This window comes from Physeter macrocephalus, chromosome 1 (assembly GCF_002837175.3).
Source record: "Physeter macrocephalus isolate SW-GA chromosome 1, ASM283717v5, whole genome shotgun sequence".
In the NCBI taxonomy this organism is placed as follows: Eukaryota; Metazoa; Chordata; class Mammalia; order Artiodactyla; family Physeteridae; genus Physeter; species Physeter macrocephalus.
Genome location: NC_041214.2, coordinates 107,713,009 through 107,730,794, shown reverse-complemented (window position 1 = coordinate 107,730,794; position 17,786 = coordinate 107,713,009). Strand labels below are relative to the sequence as shown.

At 36.4% G+C, this 17,786-nt stretch overlaps 1 protein-coding gene across 5 annotated transcripts in view; it reads right to left on the bottom strand.

The window, feature by feature from the left end:
- The window catches only part of CBLB (Cbl proto-oncogene B), a 214,394-nt gene that overhangs the window by 90,775 nt on the left and 105,833 nt on the right, over positions 1-17,786 (bottom strand). For all 5 annotated transcript variants that reach the window (XM_024120157.2, XM_024120159.2, XM_024120160.3 and 2 more), the window contains 3 exons: positions 11,951-12,107; positions 6,519-6,640; positions 3,746-3,883 (listed from right to left, as the gene is read on the bottom strand). In XM_024120157.2, coding sequence (XP_023975925.1) covers positions 3,746-3,883; positions 6,519-6,640; positions 11,951-12,107 — 417 coding nt within the window. The remainder of the gene's footprint in view (positions 1-3,745; positions 3,884-6,518; positions 6,641-11,950; positions 12,108-17,786) is intronic.

Sequence of the window (17,786 nt, the reverse complement as noted above, 5' to 3'; positions counted from 1 at the left end):
TAGAGGAAAGGTTAAATGGTTCTATTTAATGTATAAGGAGCATTTCAGTGATTACTGTCCCCAGTACACCGGGGTGCTACTGATGAGCCCTTTCCAATGGCAGTGAAGGAATAAGGAATCTTGGCTAGTTATCAAAGTAAACTTCTTTATCACCTATGTCCTACAATATCAGATTAACTATACGGAAAGGAGAGCTGACCCTGATAGTTGCACCAGATGATATCCTGTGTTTTTACTGGTCTTAAGGAAAAAAAGCAAACAAACAAAAGCCCTATCTAATTAAAATGCTAATATTTTAATCTATTCTAAAACCTAATCTGATCAGATTTTAATGTAATCTATCATTAAATTTCAAATTCAACTAGCTAAACCCCTCTGAAGATGTGTGTGTGTGTATGTGTGTGTGTGTGTGTGTGTAAATATTAACAGCTAATTTGCATAGAAGTTTGGAGGCTAGACTACTGATTATGATATTATAATCTGTTAATTTTGACTGACTTTTGAAAAATAGATGTAAGGCATTATAACAATATAAACAAGCTATATCACTAATCGTTAGAGAAATGCAAATCAAAACTACAATGAGGTATCACCTCACACTAGTCAGAATGGCCATCATCAAAAAATCTACAAACAATAAATGCTGGAGAGGGTGTGGAGAAAAGGGAACCCTCTTGCACTGTTGGTGGGAATGTAAATTGATACAGCCACTATGGAGAACAGTATGGAGGTTCCTTAAAAAACTATTATTTGTAGTGAGGTGGATGGACGTAGAGTCTGTCATACAGAGTGAAGTAAGTCAGAAAGAGAAAAACAAACACCATATGCTAACATATATATATATGGAATCTAAGAAAAAAAATGGTTCTAAAGAACCTAGGGGCAGGGAAGGAATAAAGATGCAGACTGACAGATGGACTTGAGGACATGGGGAGGGGGAAAGGGTAAGCTGGGACGACCTGAGAGAGTGGCACTGACATATACACACTACCAAATGTAAAACAGATAGCTAGTGGGAAGCAGCCACATAGCACAGAGAGATCACCTCGGTGGGTGCTTTGTGACCACCTAGAGTGGTGGGATAGGGAGGGTGGGAGGGAGACACAAGAGGGAGGAGATATTGGGATACATGTATACGTATAGCTGATTCACTTTGTTATACAGCTGAAACTAACACAACATTGCAAAGCAATTATACTCCAATAAAGATGTTTTTAAAAAAAAAAGCTATATCAAAATTACTCCATTTACAGATGTACCCACTCATAACCTCTTTTTTAAAAATTAAAACTCTGAAGGACATTTTCTTCAAAACAAAAAATCCTCTTATCATAGTGAAAAGAAAGCTACACATATGAATCTTTGATGCACCAGAGGTAAGGTATAAATGACAGAATAGCAAATTTATGACAATTTTAAAAAAAGAGAGAGAGAAATAGACATTTGGTACCAGTTTGCCATACAATTCTTATGTAACTATTTCTTGAAAATTCACAACTTTTATCTCTTCACATAGATCTCATCACGTTTTCTTCTTTCTGTTTTTGCAATTACTTTGGAAAAGTAAAACTCTTTGCTATTGGAAAACTTAAACTGTTTGCTCTTTCTGGTGGACTTTCTCCTGCTAGGCTTCTATCACGGTCCATGCTGCAGCAAGTAGGAGCACATATGTCTCTAAGTTACTCAGCAAGGCAAAGGACAAGAAAAATCAGTGAGATGGAGGTGACACTGAAAATACCACAAAAGGGTGAAGGGAATGGCATATGACTAAAATGAATGAAAGACATATTTACTATGAAGGGACCCATCAGATTGTCTAAACTTTATGTACGGAGAAGAAAGGCTTCTTAACCTAAAAAACAAAGGAGAATTTATCTATTTCTAAATTTAAAAAAAAACAGCTTAAGATAAACTGAACTTAGCTATTAACATACAGTTCTGGAATATGGATTTATTATTGATGTGAGTAAAAGAAGGGCGACATGAAGAGAAAGGAAGGGAAGGGATGAGAAAAGGATAAGAAGAAGAAAAAGGAAATGTGGTATTACCAGTGAAAATAAAAAGTAGAACTAGCAATTTAAGGGTTACATGAGGCAATAGGAGTCAATTATTTTAAAGAATTATCCCAATATATACCATTTTACATCTAATTTTAAACTACCTTTAGTTAATAAGTTCTTTTCCTGTGAAAGATACAAAAATTCATTGTAATTTGATGTTGGAATTTGTTTGCTATGTTATACACTTAAATTCAATGATAGCAACTATAGGTGGAATCTAAAAAATACAACAAACTAGTGAATATAACAAAAAAGAAACAGACTCCCAATACAGGGAACAATCTAGTGGTTACCAATGGGAGAGGGAAGGGGGGAGGTGCAAAATAGGGGAAGGGGAGTAAGAGGTATAAAATAAGCTACAAGGATACATTGTACAGCACAGGGAATATAGCCAATTTTTTTTTTTTTTTTTTTTTTTTTGCTGTACGCGGGCCTCTCACTGTTGTGGCCTCTCCCGTTGCGGAGCGCAGGCTCCGAACGTGCAGGCCCAGCGGCCATGGCTCACAGGCCCAGCCGCTCCGCGGCATGTGGGATCTTCCCAGACCGGGGCACGAACCCATGTCCCCTGCATCGGCAGGCGGACTCTCAACCACTGCGCCACCAGGGAAGCCCCGCCAATATTTTATAGTAACTATAAATGGAGTATAACCTTTAAAAATTGTGAATCACTATACTGTACACCTGTAACTTATATAATATGGTACATCAACTATACTTCAATTTAAAAAAAAAACAATCACAAAGAAACAAAGAACAAAAAGGACGACAGAGAGGGAACAACAGAGGGAGGAAGGCGGAGAGAAGGAAGACACATTTCAGAGACACAGCAGCACGGTGCTCCCCATGGAAATGAAGTCCCAGGCCCATTTAATAACCAGTTGTATTTTTCTGAGAGAGAAGAGCTGATGGATGGATCTTTGGGTGGTTGCTTTTGTGAGCTGTCTGCAGCAACCCCATAAACAGGGGAACCCTTTGCAACTTCACCAATGGCCCCCAAACAGAGCCTGTCAGAATCTGCTCATGATCCCAACAACAGGATTAAGAGGCCCTACACTGACTGGGAGTGCAATTTGGGAGGACAGGAGCAGAGCTAGGTAGGGAACAATCAAATAATCATTCCACTGAGTCCATTCTCCAATTGTACATATACAACTGTATACTCCTAATATTTGTAAGACAATATTGAGACCCGAAGATTGTTTAGACCATGCTAAAAAAAATATATCAGGGCTTCCCTGGTGGCGCAGTGGTTGGGGGTCCGCCTGCCGATGCAGGGGACGCGGGTTCGTGCCCCGGTCCGGGAGGATCCCACATGCCACGGAGCGGCTGGGCCCGTGAGCCACGGCCGCTGAGCCTACGCGTCCGGAGCCTGTGCTCCGCAACGGGAGAGGCCACAACAGTGAGAGGTCCGTGTACCGCAAAAATATATATATATATTTATATATTTTTTTATATATATATATATATTTATATATTTATATATATATATCAAATAATTAGGTTACCTTAAAATGACTATTTTAAGAGATGAACAATAAAAACTAAGGAACATCCATTTCTTAGTCTTGAAATAAAAGCCAGCCTGAACATCAGCCTCACTATCCATTCCCTCCATCGCAAAGCGGTCTCTTATCTTCCACATCTGTGAATAATAAGCACCCCCAACTCCCATGTCTCATACTTACAATCCTTCCCTGCTGCCGTCGATCAGGGCTTGAAATAAGGGCTTGTTGTGCGGTATGGTCTGTAAGATATTTCCATCCCCTGTCACATAGCCGATGGCCCACTGTCCCAACCTAGTGCAGCTTAACCGGAAAATGTAGCTGTGAAACATAAGAAAATTACATTTAATCACATTCAAAATGTAAGCTAACTACTACTAAACAATGTTAGATTTTTCTTAAGTGAAAGAATAAACAGAATCATTTAGAATTTCTATCTTCAAACTTATTTTTACACCATTTTCCTTCTCCATTTATTGATCTGTAAAAGAAGCAATGGTAATAATTCCATTTAAGTGGTTTTATCTTTGAAGAAAACTGGGTTTTTAAAGAAAGGAAGAAGTTGTTATTTTTTAAAATAATTTTTTTATTTTATTTTATTTATTTTTGGCTGCTTTGGGTCTTTCTTGCTGCATGCGGGCTTTCTCTAGTTGCGACGAGCGGGGGCTACTCTTTGTTGTGGTGCGCGGGCTTCTCATTGCGGTGGCTTCTCTTGTTGCAGAGCACGAGCTCTAGGCGCACGGGCTTCAGTAGTTGTGGCATGCGGGCTCAGTAGTTGTGGCTCATGGGCCACACGGAGCGCAGGCTCAATAGTTGTGGCGCACGGGCTTAGTTGCTCCATGGCATGTGGGATCTTCCCAGACCAGGGATTGAACCCGTGTCCCCTGCATTGGTGGGCGGATTCTTAACCACTGTGCCACCAGGGAAGTCCCAGAAGTTATGATTTTTAAGTATTAAGAACTTCATATTGGTTTTGGAAATTTTGGAAAGGACTTTTCAAGAAACTCTAAAAACATATTCTCCTAGAAAGCTGGAAAATAAATATCAACCTGTCACTTACTAGGATCCTTAATCATAATCACACAAAGTAATTCCACACAGACTTATTATGACTGTCAGTTGGATCCCAAATAAAGTACATCCTGAAGAACTCAAATGTCCTTGTAATAAATCCAACTATTTTCTTTACCATGAAGCCAAAGAAATGAACCACTTTCCAAGAGAAAGGACCACTTAAACACATATCCAGCAAATATTTGTCAGAATCATTTGATTTGTTCACTGAGTTTTCCTAAACACCCCATCACACCTTACCTGTAACAGTTTACCACAGTCTAATCATTTCATCTTTAACTACCTAAAACTTAGAAGAAATCATTGTTACAGGGCAAGAAGGGAAGGAAAGGAAAACATCCTTTCAGAGGGTACTATCTTAAGAGAACTATTCCAATAGCAATGAGACCTGGCTTTTGCTTCCAACACTGTCATTAATTATCTCCATGATCTTGAACAAGAGAACACAAAAAGGACTCAGTTACTTTATTTATTTAGAATTGGACAAGATAATTTCCCAAATGACTTCTGTGTTAAATTTGCATGATTCTGTGATTCCAACCATATTACATCTTTCAAATCATACTCCAGAAGCAAGAAGATACTTTGATGCCACTCAAGGGTATAAAAGTTATGGAAAAATCTGGTTATGAGAGATCCATGAATGAAACAAAATGACTCACCTAAGCCACTGTCAATGTGCACAATATCTGGCCTGCTCTTGTGGTCACAATGAGAACCAGCTCTCAGTCTAAACCAACAACTCCACAGGAGCCACACTGTTTTCTGTACCCATTACCTCCTTCTAATATACCATATAAATTCTTAAAAATAAAAAAAGGTGGAAATTTTTCATTATGGCAGAGAAGAAAGGAATCATCAATAACTGACTGTACTCAAAAAGACTTTGCTAAAGGACAAATGACATTTGCACTACAAATCAAATAAAGCGATATTAGAAGAAAAAGGTAGATTTAAAAAACCACCAAATTCATTCCTAAAATGAAATGACCCCTATATGAAAGTCAGTGCACTCACAAACACTGGGATGGTGTCTCCTACTAAATAAAACATGAGAGTGAAGGAGGGCAGATGTCCACTGTCATTACCGTCGCACCCAGCACAGTGCTTGCCACAGCACGAATGTCTACTATGTGCCTGGTGCATTTCTAGACCACATGTGGGGAAAATGCGTGCACCAGGAGACAGACAGAGTTTCTCCCGCCCAGATTTGCCATTAATAAGGTGTGCTCTCTCGGTCAAAGCCAGACGGGCTGATCACACAGCCAAGCTCTGAGTTTCACTCAATTTCAACATCAAGCATGAGGTCTTATGGAAGACGTTCTCAAGGACATGAAACTGGTTTGGATTGTTAACAATGGGCTTATATGTCTATGTACTTACATGTGTTTATCATGCATGTATATGTACACTTATATGTAGTTACATGCATTAATATGTATTTATATGTAATTATGTGATTATCATAGAACCAAATTGAATATCTTTTAAAAATACCCTAAAATAATGAACATGAAACTGATTTATTTTGTCATTAGTATAATATTCAAGTATTTAAATATACACATCTAATTTTATACATAAACATGTGTCATGAAAACAGTTAATATGCTAATATCCTACTCCAATTTGAAACTCTGAGACTTACTCTCTAAATTCATCAAATTACATACTACCATATCCTCTTTCACTTTATGAACACTAAATTTCAGAACAAGCATAATGTACCAATTTGAAGAACTGAATTAAGAAGCACTGTTTTGGTCTATTACCATTTCCCTCCCCTCATCCCCATGGGTGTTACTGATTTACTTAGGAATGAACCACAGAGGACTTTTCATCTTTACATACATCACATAATATTACTGCCAAAAAGTCTTACCTTCCGGGTTTAGTGCTGTATTTCTGTAGCCGTGCTTTTACTTCGTCATACGTGAGAAATGCCATGTAACCTGGATGTGTTACAGCTAAGAAATTCCAATTCCGTAAAATAGAGCCCCAAGGCTAAAAATATAAATAAATTAAAAGATTACCTAGAGAATATCAACTATCAATTACACAACGACCCATCATTTAATACACATACTAAAATTCTCCTGGATATTTTAAAAGTGAATATGAGCTTACAGGGTTTAGGCCAACTTCTATTACCTAACAGCAAACATGCAATTATATATTTTCTTTTTGGAGAAATATGATTATGCAGAAAACAGATTTCTTAGGAATAAAATACAGAAAGCAAAAAGGAAAACCACATAATCTCTTCTCCACAAATTCTATTCCCAATACAGCAGTTGTGATCAGTTTGAAACATAAACCACATCACTCTTCTGTTCAGAACTCTCTAACTCTGAGTAAAAGCCAAAGTCCTTATAAATGGCCTAGAAAGACCTTTGCAGGGTTGAGCCCCAGTTCCCTTTTTGTCCCCATCTGCTGTGACTCTCCCACTTTCTGCCTTTCCTCTAGACACGCGGGCCTTGTTCCTGCTGGCCTGAACATAATTATATTCTCTCACCTCAGAGCCTTCGAACTTGCTGATCCCTATACCTGAATTCTTCCTCCAAATATCCATGTGACTGCTTCCTCTCCAAACGTCATTTCCTCAATGTGGCCTTCTCAGACCGCCCTGTTTAAAACCACTAACTCTCATCTCATGCCTCATCTCCCTGTGCGTCTGTTTTGTTCACTACTCTGCATTTAGACATCTCACTTTGTAGAACAAAAAACTCTATCATGGAATGTAAGTGATTTGGCAAAGTCTACGCATTGGCCATAAGCTACATGAGAACAAGGAACACACCTGTCTTGCTTCCCAAAGGGAGACCAAGCGCTAATGCACAGTGTCAGAGCATAGTGATCAGGCTTGGGGAATAGCTGAAGAGGTCCTCTACTGAGTGACTTGTCTGCAAGGCCTCGACTCCCATGGTAACAGACTACTGTACTCACATTTGGTTTATCCGTGTACAATCATAAACTCAGAAAAGTTTATGGTTTAGAGGTGAGCTCTGTAAAAATCTTTCGCAGAAATAAACACAAACACGCACGCACACATACAGGGTTTGTATCGTTCTCTCTTTAATAGGATTAGTTGTCCCTCCAGTTACCATGGCAAGAGAAAAAAGGCAGCCAGTAATAGACAACTTTGCTTGAGGGTGTGAATGAATCATCTCTGCCATATCTTTAAGGCTGAAGCTACACTGATCCAAAGGAATTGGCAGCATACTCTATCTGATGTGCCAGATTATTAACTCAAATCTTCTACATAAAAGAAAAAAAAAAGGTATTTTGTGTTGCCAAGTGATAGTTGTTGAAATAGTAATCCTAGACATGATTATTGGTGGAGGGCTCCTGCTTTTGCTTTGAGACTTGTCCCTTGTGATTGTTAAGCAAGTTTCAAATTTAAAAGGCGCAATTCTTTATGGATTGTATCCCTCGAGATGAGGATAACAAGGGAAAGAATGATTTAGTAATGAAGAGTTTAACCTTTTCCAAAATAACAAGAAAAATCTTCAGGGTATTTCCCCATCACACTAAAATACCTAATTGGGGAAAAATGAGCTCTGGAGACACTTATTATGAGAGGTTCTGTCTATGTACTTGAAAAAAAAAAAAACAAAAAAAAACCATGTTTTTAATTTTCTTCTTAAGGGATGACTAAAAATTACATAAACAATACTTGGAAGAGTATTAGCATATGTTTAGAAAAACTGAAAAATTACTATTATAGTCACTGAGTTTTGTTTTGTTTTGTTCTGTTCTACTTCCTCATCTACAAAGGACAAGGATGAAAAAAATACAAAATATTTGGGTCACTTCCATTAAAATCCACACAAATTAAAGAAAGAGTTGTTTTACAAAATGCTGAACTTTACAGAGAGCTAATGCACAGATCAAATACAAGTGAAAAAAAAAATGAAACTGGAGTTTTGAGCCAAATGCTGCAGTATTTAGCAACTATTTCTTAGTAATAATCCAGAGGGCCAGATTCTAACTGCAACAATATTTATGTAATAGAAAGAGTCTGTGTACTATTTTTCTTGAGAATGCAACCCACAGTCAGAAACACGTGGTAGTTTTGTATTTTGTGTGTGTGTGTGTGTGTGTGTGTGTGTGTGTGTGTTTAAAGTATTTTGCCAACTAACGGCTTAAAGGAGGCAAAACAAAGTGATGGGAGAATGGTTATTTTCACAATTTGTTTTTAGATTATAGGAAATCTTTTCTCACACACCAAGTTATTTGGAGATTCTTAAATGACTACAGAAATTAATAAAGTGAATTAAGAAGACTAGTCCCTCCATTCTCCCAAAGGCCACTGTGTTCACCATTTACCGACTTACAACCTACATTGGAGGTAGGGCCTCAGCTGGTCTGCCCAGATACTCTCTTAATCCTCACTACAATAGATGAGTTTCTTATTCTTCTTTTTCTCCCTGTTCCACAATGCTACATATTCCACAGTCAATAGTACATTGCCCCAAACCACTCATTCCTTATCCTGCACCTACTCATCCCACTTACTGCCCCATATCTCAGCAACCCAGTCTTCTCTTACAGTGGGGAGATGGAAGGAGAAGGGAGCAGCAGCCTCAGGGAGAGGGAAGAGGAAAGCAAAAGCCCTGTCTTTCCATTCCAGGACTCGAGCACTTGCCAATCCCAGCATCTCTGAACTACGTGGAGGGGAGAAAGATAAGGTTAAAGGCAGACAGAGGAAGGTAGCCATTGCAAGATCTTTCCAATGACTCCCAGCACTTGTTCAAGTTCTGGCAAAATATGAGGATGAGGGAAGACAGGAAAAAGGGGAAACCAGAATCCAGCAGCTTCTGGCTTCTTTCATTTCCTAGGCAAGTCTCAACTTCATCTCCTCACCTCCACCGACACCTTCTGCAAACGCTTATGCTAGTTTTCTAGGTCAAACCTCAATCCTGACCGTGTACCTTGCCCCCTTTCAGATGCCGCTCTGTTAAATACCCTATTCCCAACAATTTAAAGCTAGAAGGAGTCACTACCAATTAACCACCAATATCACAGCTGCAGCAGAATATATGTTCATGCAGTTACAGTAGCCACAAAACTTACATCTTTCATATAGAATACACAACTATAACAAGAAAATATTATTCAATTGTTAAAGTTATGTAAAAATAAAAGATCAGTAAAAGTTAATACATGTACTTTCTGTGCACACAACCAATTTTATTGTATTTTAAAGCACATCTATGATTACAGTCTAAGCATAATGAAATCAGGAGAGGTGAAGAATCTCAGAAACACACAGGGGCTAACAAAAGTTCTTTAGCTACTGCGGTAATTATGAGTTTTAAAAGACACTAGGCGTTCTTTGGTTCGCTAGTAAGGTTTTGGTTTTGTTATCTAATACTTTTCATAGTAGCTCTACTTAAAAGATTCTTTTCCTCTCCCATCCGCATGAGCGTAAATAAGATATATGTGCCTTAGAGTGTTGAGATTACTTGGGCTGTTTTAAAGTGAAACAGCTTATAAGAAAATAAGTACACATATTAAGTAGCTGTTTGGGTAAGTGCTTAACCAACATTAAGCTGCCCTCATACCTTTGATATATAACTCTGAGGCGTTCTAGTATTTAACAGCCTCACTAAAAAGTCATCTAGGCTCCCCACAGAAAATACGCTCTTCCTAGAATAAACAGCTAGGCTTAATGTATGAAAATAACTTTTGTTCTCTTCCTTCCCAAGGGGAAGAAGCAAAGCATCTACTTTTAGAATGTCTTGGTATCATGTTAAATAAATGAAGTATTTGTAAAATTATCAGAAACTTTTAAAGAAAGGAGAGGTTCCATTATAAAATAATCAGTATCAGATAACACAACCTTTTCCTAAAATGTATCTTAAAGTCATTGGAAAAACATTAACTGACAACGTACATATACCAAGGGAATAATAATGAAACTACTGCAAACTGAAAATATCCAAAAGCATACTTCCTGCAGTCATTTATCTAATTTCCTATTCTATACGTCTAGGTAGAATTATGATTATAAAGTTGTAATAAAGTATTCTATAAGCATTGTTGACAAGAGTTAATTTGCCCTCTGTTAATGGATATTCTTTCATAAATTAAAAGTTAATGCCATGCAATCTTGTTTTCTTACATAATTCAGTTACCCAATCCTTGCAGGCGAGTACCAAGCAGGGTCATAAATCAGAGAAGCAAAATTCTTACAACATGAGAAACATGAAAACCAATATTATACTCTAACATTTGTTGAAAGCATGTTTCAAACAGAATAAATTTTACTGCAGACAAAATAATTTTAAGAACTGTGTCAGAATATAAGCAAGCCTGGTTTTTTATCAATTAACATCACTTGCTATATAATTTATATTATTAGAATCATAAAGATTTTAAGTGGGGTTCTCACTTTGTGACTATTTGAAATGAACTCATAGATGATATGCAATTTAGTGGCAGAGGCAAATTCAAAGCATATTTCAAGTCTTCATGTTTAGGGTAATTCTATCAACACATACAAAAATACAAAATGATGGCACCCAGCTTTTATTATGTGACACCTGCTTCTGAATAGCTATGTGAAGGCAATTATAAAAGAATGATTAAAAACCAAAAACAATAAACAGGACAAGAAGGTTAATCTCAAAGTCATTTATATTAGGGGAAAAGAAACCGGGAAAACAAATCTAAATTTCCCAAATGAGAGATCTGCTAAATTAATGACAGACTATTTTGATGGAATATTCTGTAGCAACTGAAAATTGAAAATTATATTGATGAAAATACTTACTGACATGGAAAAATGTCTGTGATACACGGATGAAAGAGCAAAGCAAGCTGTACAAACAGTACACATCACAGTAACCTCCTACACAGAAAAGGATGAGTTTGCTATTTATTTCCAGGTTCACTATTTTCCCTTCTCACCTAATGAATGTGGGAGGCAAAGGGGAGAAGAAGTTGGGATACAACCTCAGCAAATGCCCACCTATAAAACCTGCATTCTATCAGTTACTGGGCTAAAATGAGCAACAAAGTAAAGTGAGAAACTAAATAGGGACTTTAAAGTAAAGCTCCTTTACAGCATTCTTCTCAAAGCTAATAAGCAACCTACAGGCTCAGAACACCAGATCCTCCAAACTCAAACTCTAAACTTACAGCAATGACCAAAAAAAACTTGCTTTAAAATTGTAGACTACCAAAAATGAGACCATTTCCCATATATTTGTATGTATGCATGTGTGTGTGAAAAAGGGAGACACATACACACACAGAGAAGGGAGGGGAGTGGAAGAGAGGGCAGGATTAAGCAAATACAAAGCTTACCTGAAATAGCCGGGTAAAAATATCAAATTCAAAAACTGAAATGTAATCATTACAAGTTAAATCAATTGTTGATTTTAGAGCCATTGCTTCCAGGCCAGAGCTAATCTGATGGACCTCATGAAGGCACTGTCTGAATACTTTCCATGGTACGATAGTTCTGTGCAAGAGAAGAAAGAAAAAAAAAAAAAATTGAATCAACTGTCATTTAAGACATACCTTCCATTGAAACAGCACAATTCAATCATACCATTAATAGAATTGCATTTGTACTAAAAGACAAACAGTTGAGAATATTGTTCATAATTCAGAACATATGTAATGGTTTTTGCTAACCGGATTATTTTCCATTTGCTAAGAATGTGACCAAAATGTAAATCAATTTTTCTCTCCTTGCCTATCAAGATATTTCTAAAAGTACTTCAGAAGAAGGTATTAGATCAATGTCCTGTAGGTCTGACCTCTTCATTTGTGTATGCAAGGTTATGTAACTTTGAATCAAGTTAAATTCTTCCCCTCCATTTATTTTCTTAAAATAATAACAAGATGATGGATTCATATAACAGTAAGACTTCTTCATTCATTGCATAAGAAAGTTCAGGTGGAAAGTCATTAAGACATTTCTGCCACCACCCCGATAATGTTCTACAGAGATGGAAAGCCACTTTATCTAACCTTTCATATTAATGCAAAGGGAAATTTTAATAACTTTTAACCAACCCCACTGGCTATCATATGGAAACTTATTTATTCAACTTATTCATTAATTTAATCTTATTAAATACCCCATATCAGCATTTTACTATATAATGCACTTACACGGTTCAAAAATTTAGAAGAGCATAGAATGGTACCCAGGGGAAAGTCTTCCAACCCATCCTCTACCTGACCAGTTTCCAACATTCACCCACCTCTTCCCCACCATGAAAATGAGTAACATCCATTATTCGTTCCTTACTTTTCCTCCTTTTGGAATGTTAAATGCCTATTCCTGAACAGGTGGAAGAAAGCAATCATTCATATTTTTAAAATTTTAAGCTGCAGTTTTCATAATAGGACAACATAAAAGTTATATACACCCTCTTCTAAGATTGCAAATATTTAAATCTTAGGTTTTTCTTTACTTGTATCTCTTGAGAAATAAAACTCAGGCTGAATGGACAAAATTGGCCCCATCTGATACTAATCCTCCCAGCGAAGCATCACCATAAATGTAAAACTTTCATATTCATTCAATAATTATCTGCTGCAGTGGCTGTCAAACTTGAGCATGCATCAGAATCACTGAAGAGCTTGTTAGCACAGAAATTTCTGGTCCTCAACCCAAGATATTCTGATTCAGTATGACTGGGGTGGGGCCTTGGAACTTACAGTCCTAACAAGTTCCCAGGTGATGCTGATGTGGCTGGGCTGGGGGCGACTCATTGAGCGTCACCAGTCTATGTGATCTATTAATTGCTCAGGCAGGACACTGTGGAGAAATACAATTATGGAAATACAAGATACTATCTCTGCCCTTGAAGAACACACTCTTTCAGGGTAGAAATGAGATCTGTAATGCTAAAGAATACAGAAAGGGTATCTAAGGAAGTGCTGGAGGAATTCCAGAGAAAGAGTGATCTGTGGCAAGATGAATAAATGAATGGTGAAACAGGCTTACAATGCTATGCTGTATATATAAGAAAGTTTGTGTTTGATATGCTATTAAAAGAAAAAGATTATGAGGCTGAAAACATCAAAAGGCTTTTCTCTACGTATGAAAAAAACAGGAAACCACAGAGAACCGAAGAGAGACACCACATCAGAAGCCATTTAGAAGAAACACACATCAGGCTCTGATTAAGGTTAACAAGATGCTGCTGTTTTAAAATAACAATGAAAACTTTTGATAACATTAGAAGGCTATTGATTTATGGAAAAGTGTAGATATGCAATTATGTCCAGCTTCATTATAGTTACCTTGGAAGTAGTGCCTAAGAAGCAGTTTTCTTTTCCAAATTAAAATTTCAAATATTCAATACACAAAAGAGACATGAACCATAATACTCAAAGTAAAAAAAAAAAAATCCCAGTAAACAAAGAACTACTGATTTAAGAAGGGTATGTGTTTTCTCTTTTGTATAGAAATGTTTAGAGAATTTTGTCTTGTGTATATATTATAAAAAGTAAACAGACTGGCCAAACAGACACCTTTCGATATCCATTACCATAAAAATTATCCTCATCCTAATATTTAAGGTGCATGCAGATCATAAGTCTTCTGAATAACCAGTGATTTCCCTGAGCAAATTATTAAAAAATGAACAAACTTCTAAAGTTGTAGTCTAATTTACCACTTTGGAACGACAGTTTACAAAGGGGCAAGCTACATTTGCACAGTCCTTGTGCAAATGAGACTTTCCCCCACTTCCCTTGTGAGGGATTAAAAAGAAAGGGCATTATTTGGTTAACTTACTATATATAAAACTTTGTACAACAGATACCCTTCCCTTGATCAGCTGAGCCAAATACCCACCATGGGAAGAAGGTGGGAGCAATGGTGGGGCGGGTAGGTTCATGAGTGAAGAAGAGAAATAGAGTACAATGATTTCTGGGTAAAAAAAAAAAAAAAAAGTTCTAAAACTGTTGCACTAAGGATCTAACTTTTTAAAGAGGATTTCAAGTTGCTACCACATACTTTCCTGAGGTTTGTGGGTGGAGGAGGAAAGGCAGAGGATGACTGTTCACACCTTTAACTAACTGTAGCAATACCACAGAGTGGTGGTTTCTATAACCTCTTCCCCTAGATATGAACCTAGTGAGAGAAAACGTTAATGGCAAATTGTTTTACAAATATGTAGGAACTTCAGTGTGCTGGCAGAGATCTAGGAAAAGGAAAGAGGCAGAGAAAGAAAAGGAATAGAACATAAAAGGTCCAACTAAGCTTCAAGCTCCCACCAATCCAGAAGTATTTTAATTTGTCCTTTTGCCACTTACAATTATAAATCACTTTAATTACATGTTGAATTAACTTTAAAATCCAATGAAAAGCTCAAGTAGCCATCAATCCACGAAGAATTGAATAAAACACCAATGGGTAGCCTGGCACCTATAATAATAATGTGAGTTCAGGATCTTTAGACTTCCAATAGGAAAAAAAAATGAGAGCTGCCATTTATTGATGACTTACTATCTGCCAATCACCAAATTAAGTACTGAGTTTGTCATAATAACAGTGTGAGGCAGATAATATATTTATCCTCAAGATAGAGATGGGGAAACTGAGGCTTAACGAGGTTAAGTGATTCACCCAAGAAAGACCATATATGTGCCAGGCATTGTACTAGGTTCAGAACAAAAATCTAAATAAAGCCACAGTCTAATAAGTGGAAAGATTTTTAAATAACTTATCTTGTGTCATGTACTCAGGTTATCACAGAAAAAGATTCATGTGCTATGGGAACCCAAGGGGATGGAGATCCTTGCAAACAGGGACAGTATCTTATTCATCTTTGCCTAAGACAGAAGAGTATGCAACTAAAATTTGTGTAATTAAACTGTGTCTAGGGAAGGCAAGGGAGTGTTTCACAGAGGAGGAACCTAGAAATTTGAGTGTACTACCACTCTCCTACTAAACAGAAATGGTTTGATGACTTAAAAAAAAAAGTGATAGTGTATTCACACAATGTCAGGAGAGAATAACTTGCTAAATTTTAAAACCCTGCAGTTTTAACACAAAAGAATAAGGAATTGAAGACAAAAATGTAAGGCAATTGATACTCAAAAAAAGGGCAAAACATTTCCATGAAACCACAAGTTCTCATAAAAGGCTATATAGGTTTTATTTGTAACTCATATGCAAAAAAAAAATCCATATAATAAAGGTGTGAATCTCAACAAAGCCTAGGGTGTTTGGAGAGAGGAACTTTTGTGTACTTCTGGTGTGAATGAAAATTTACACAACATTTCTAGAAGGCAATCTGGCAGCAAGTTTCAAAAACCTATACATTTTAACCCAGAAAGAGCCTACACTTCTAGGGATTTCAACAAGGAAATTATGTCAAAAAAAAAAAAAAAATACACAGCAATGCAAAGACTTATTCATGTCTCTTCAACAGTGTTGTTCATAATAGCAAAAAATTAAAACAAATATGTTCGAGAGTAATAATATGACATATATCTATAGATTAGAATATTTTACAGCAATTAACAATTGTATACGGAAAAAATATTTATTGTCATGGAAAAGTGTCCATGGCATTAAAAGGAAACAGCATTTTTAAAATTGTATGTCCTTGGGAATTCCCTGGCTGTCCAGTGGTTAGGACTCCGTGCTTTCACTGCCAAGGGCCCCGGGGACCCTGGTTCAATCCGTGGTTGGGGAACTATATCTCACAAGCCGCGTAGTGTGGCTAAAAAAAAAAAAAAATTGTATGTCCTTTATGATCCAATGCTGAAAACTATCTGGAATGTCTGGAGAGATCAACACAAATTTTAATTGATGATATCTAGACCATGGTAGGAGTCCAAGCAATTTCTTTCAGAAAATTTCTAATATGCTCTAGTGGCTTAAAGGAGTAAAAGACATACTAAAACTGTTTAAAGTATATTTTGCAATCACAGAAATAACCAATTAAAAACAAAAATTAGAATAGTATTTGCCTATGAAATGGTTTTCTATCTAGGAAATACAAAAAGATTTACAGATTAAACTATGAGAAGAAAAGAGAACTCAACATGGCTGCTAAATATAAAATATGCAAAAATCAGTTGTATTTCTATATATAAGCAATACATAATTAGAAAATAAAGCTTTAGAAATTTACAATAGCATCTGAAAATATCAAATAAATGGAAATAAAGCTAACAAAACACAAGCAAAAACACAACATAAACACACAGATATACTTGATCAGAGATGTAGAAGACATAAAGGGATATAACACTTTAATGGACTGGCAGACTCAATATGGTAAAGATGTCAATTCTCTCCAAATTAATTCTTAGATTTATTACAACCTCAATCAAATATTCCAGGAGACATTTTCACAGTAGGAATTGATAGGCTGATTCTAAACTTCATAGGGAAATGCCAAGAGCCAAGAATAATCAAGCCGAACTTCAATAAGAAAAACACTGACAAAGTTATACTCTTCACGTCAGTTAAGACAGCGTGGTATTGGTACAAGAATAGACAAATAGACAATAGAATAAAACAAATTTTGGAAACAAATGCAATCATATCTGGACACTGGTTATGTAACAACTATATATAAACAGCAGTAGGGAATGGATGATGTTTTCAATAAATGCTGCTGGGTCAAATGAATATACATATGGAAGAAAATGAATCTTGACCCTGAACTAATACCATATGAAAATCAATTTTAGATGAACCTTAGACCTAAATATGAAAGATAAAGCAATAAAGTTTTTTGGAAGAAACAGAATACCTGCATTACAGGCAAATAATTAAAGCAGGACCCCAAATGTTCAAAGGATAAAGGAAAAAATAAATTAAAAACCTGTGTTCATGAAACAATGTTATTAATAAAGTGAAAAAGAAAGCCACATATTGGGAGAAACCATTCACATAAATATAATCAACAAAAAATTCACATCTATAATATATATAAAAACTTCTAAATATTAATAATTACTACTCAAAAATTGGGCAAATAATTTTCACACACACAAAAAATCTAAATATTCAATAAACACACAAATATACACTCAACTTCATTTGTCATCATGGAAATGTAACTTAAGAACAAAATGCGATTCCACTCATCCCCACCAGAGGGGCTTATTAAAAAGTTTTAAAATGACAAATGAAACATAAAATGTTGGGAAGGATATG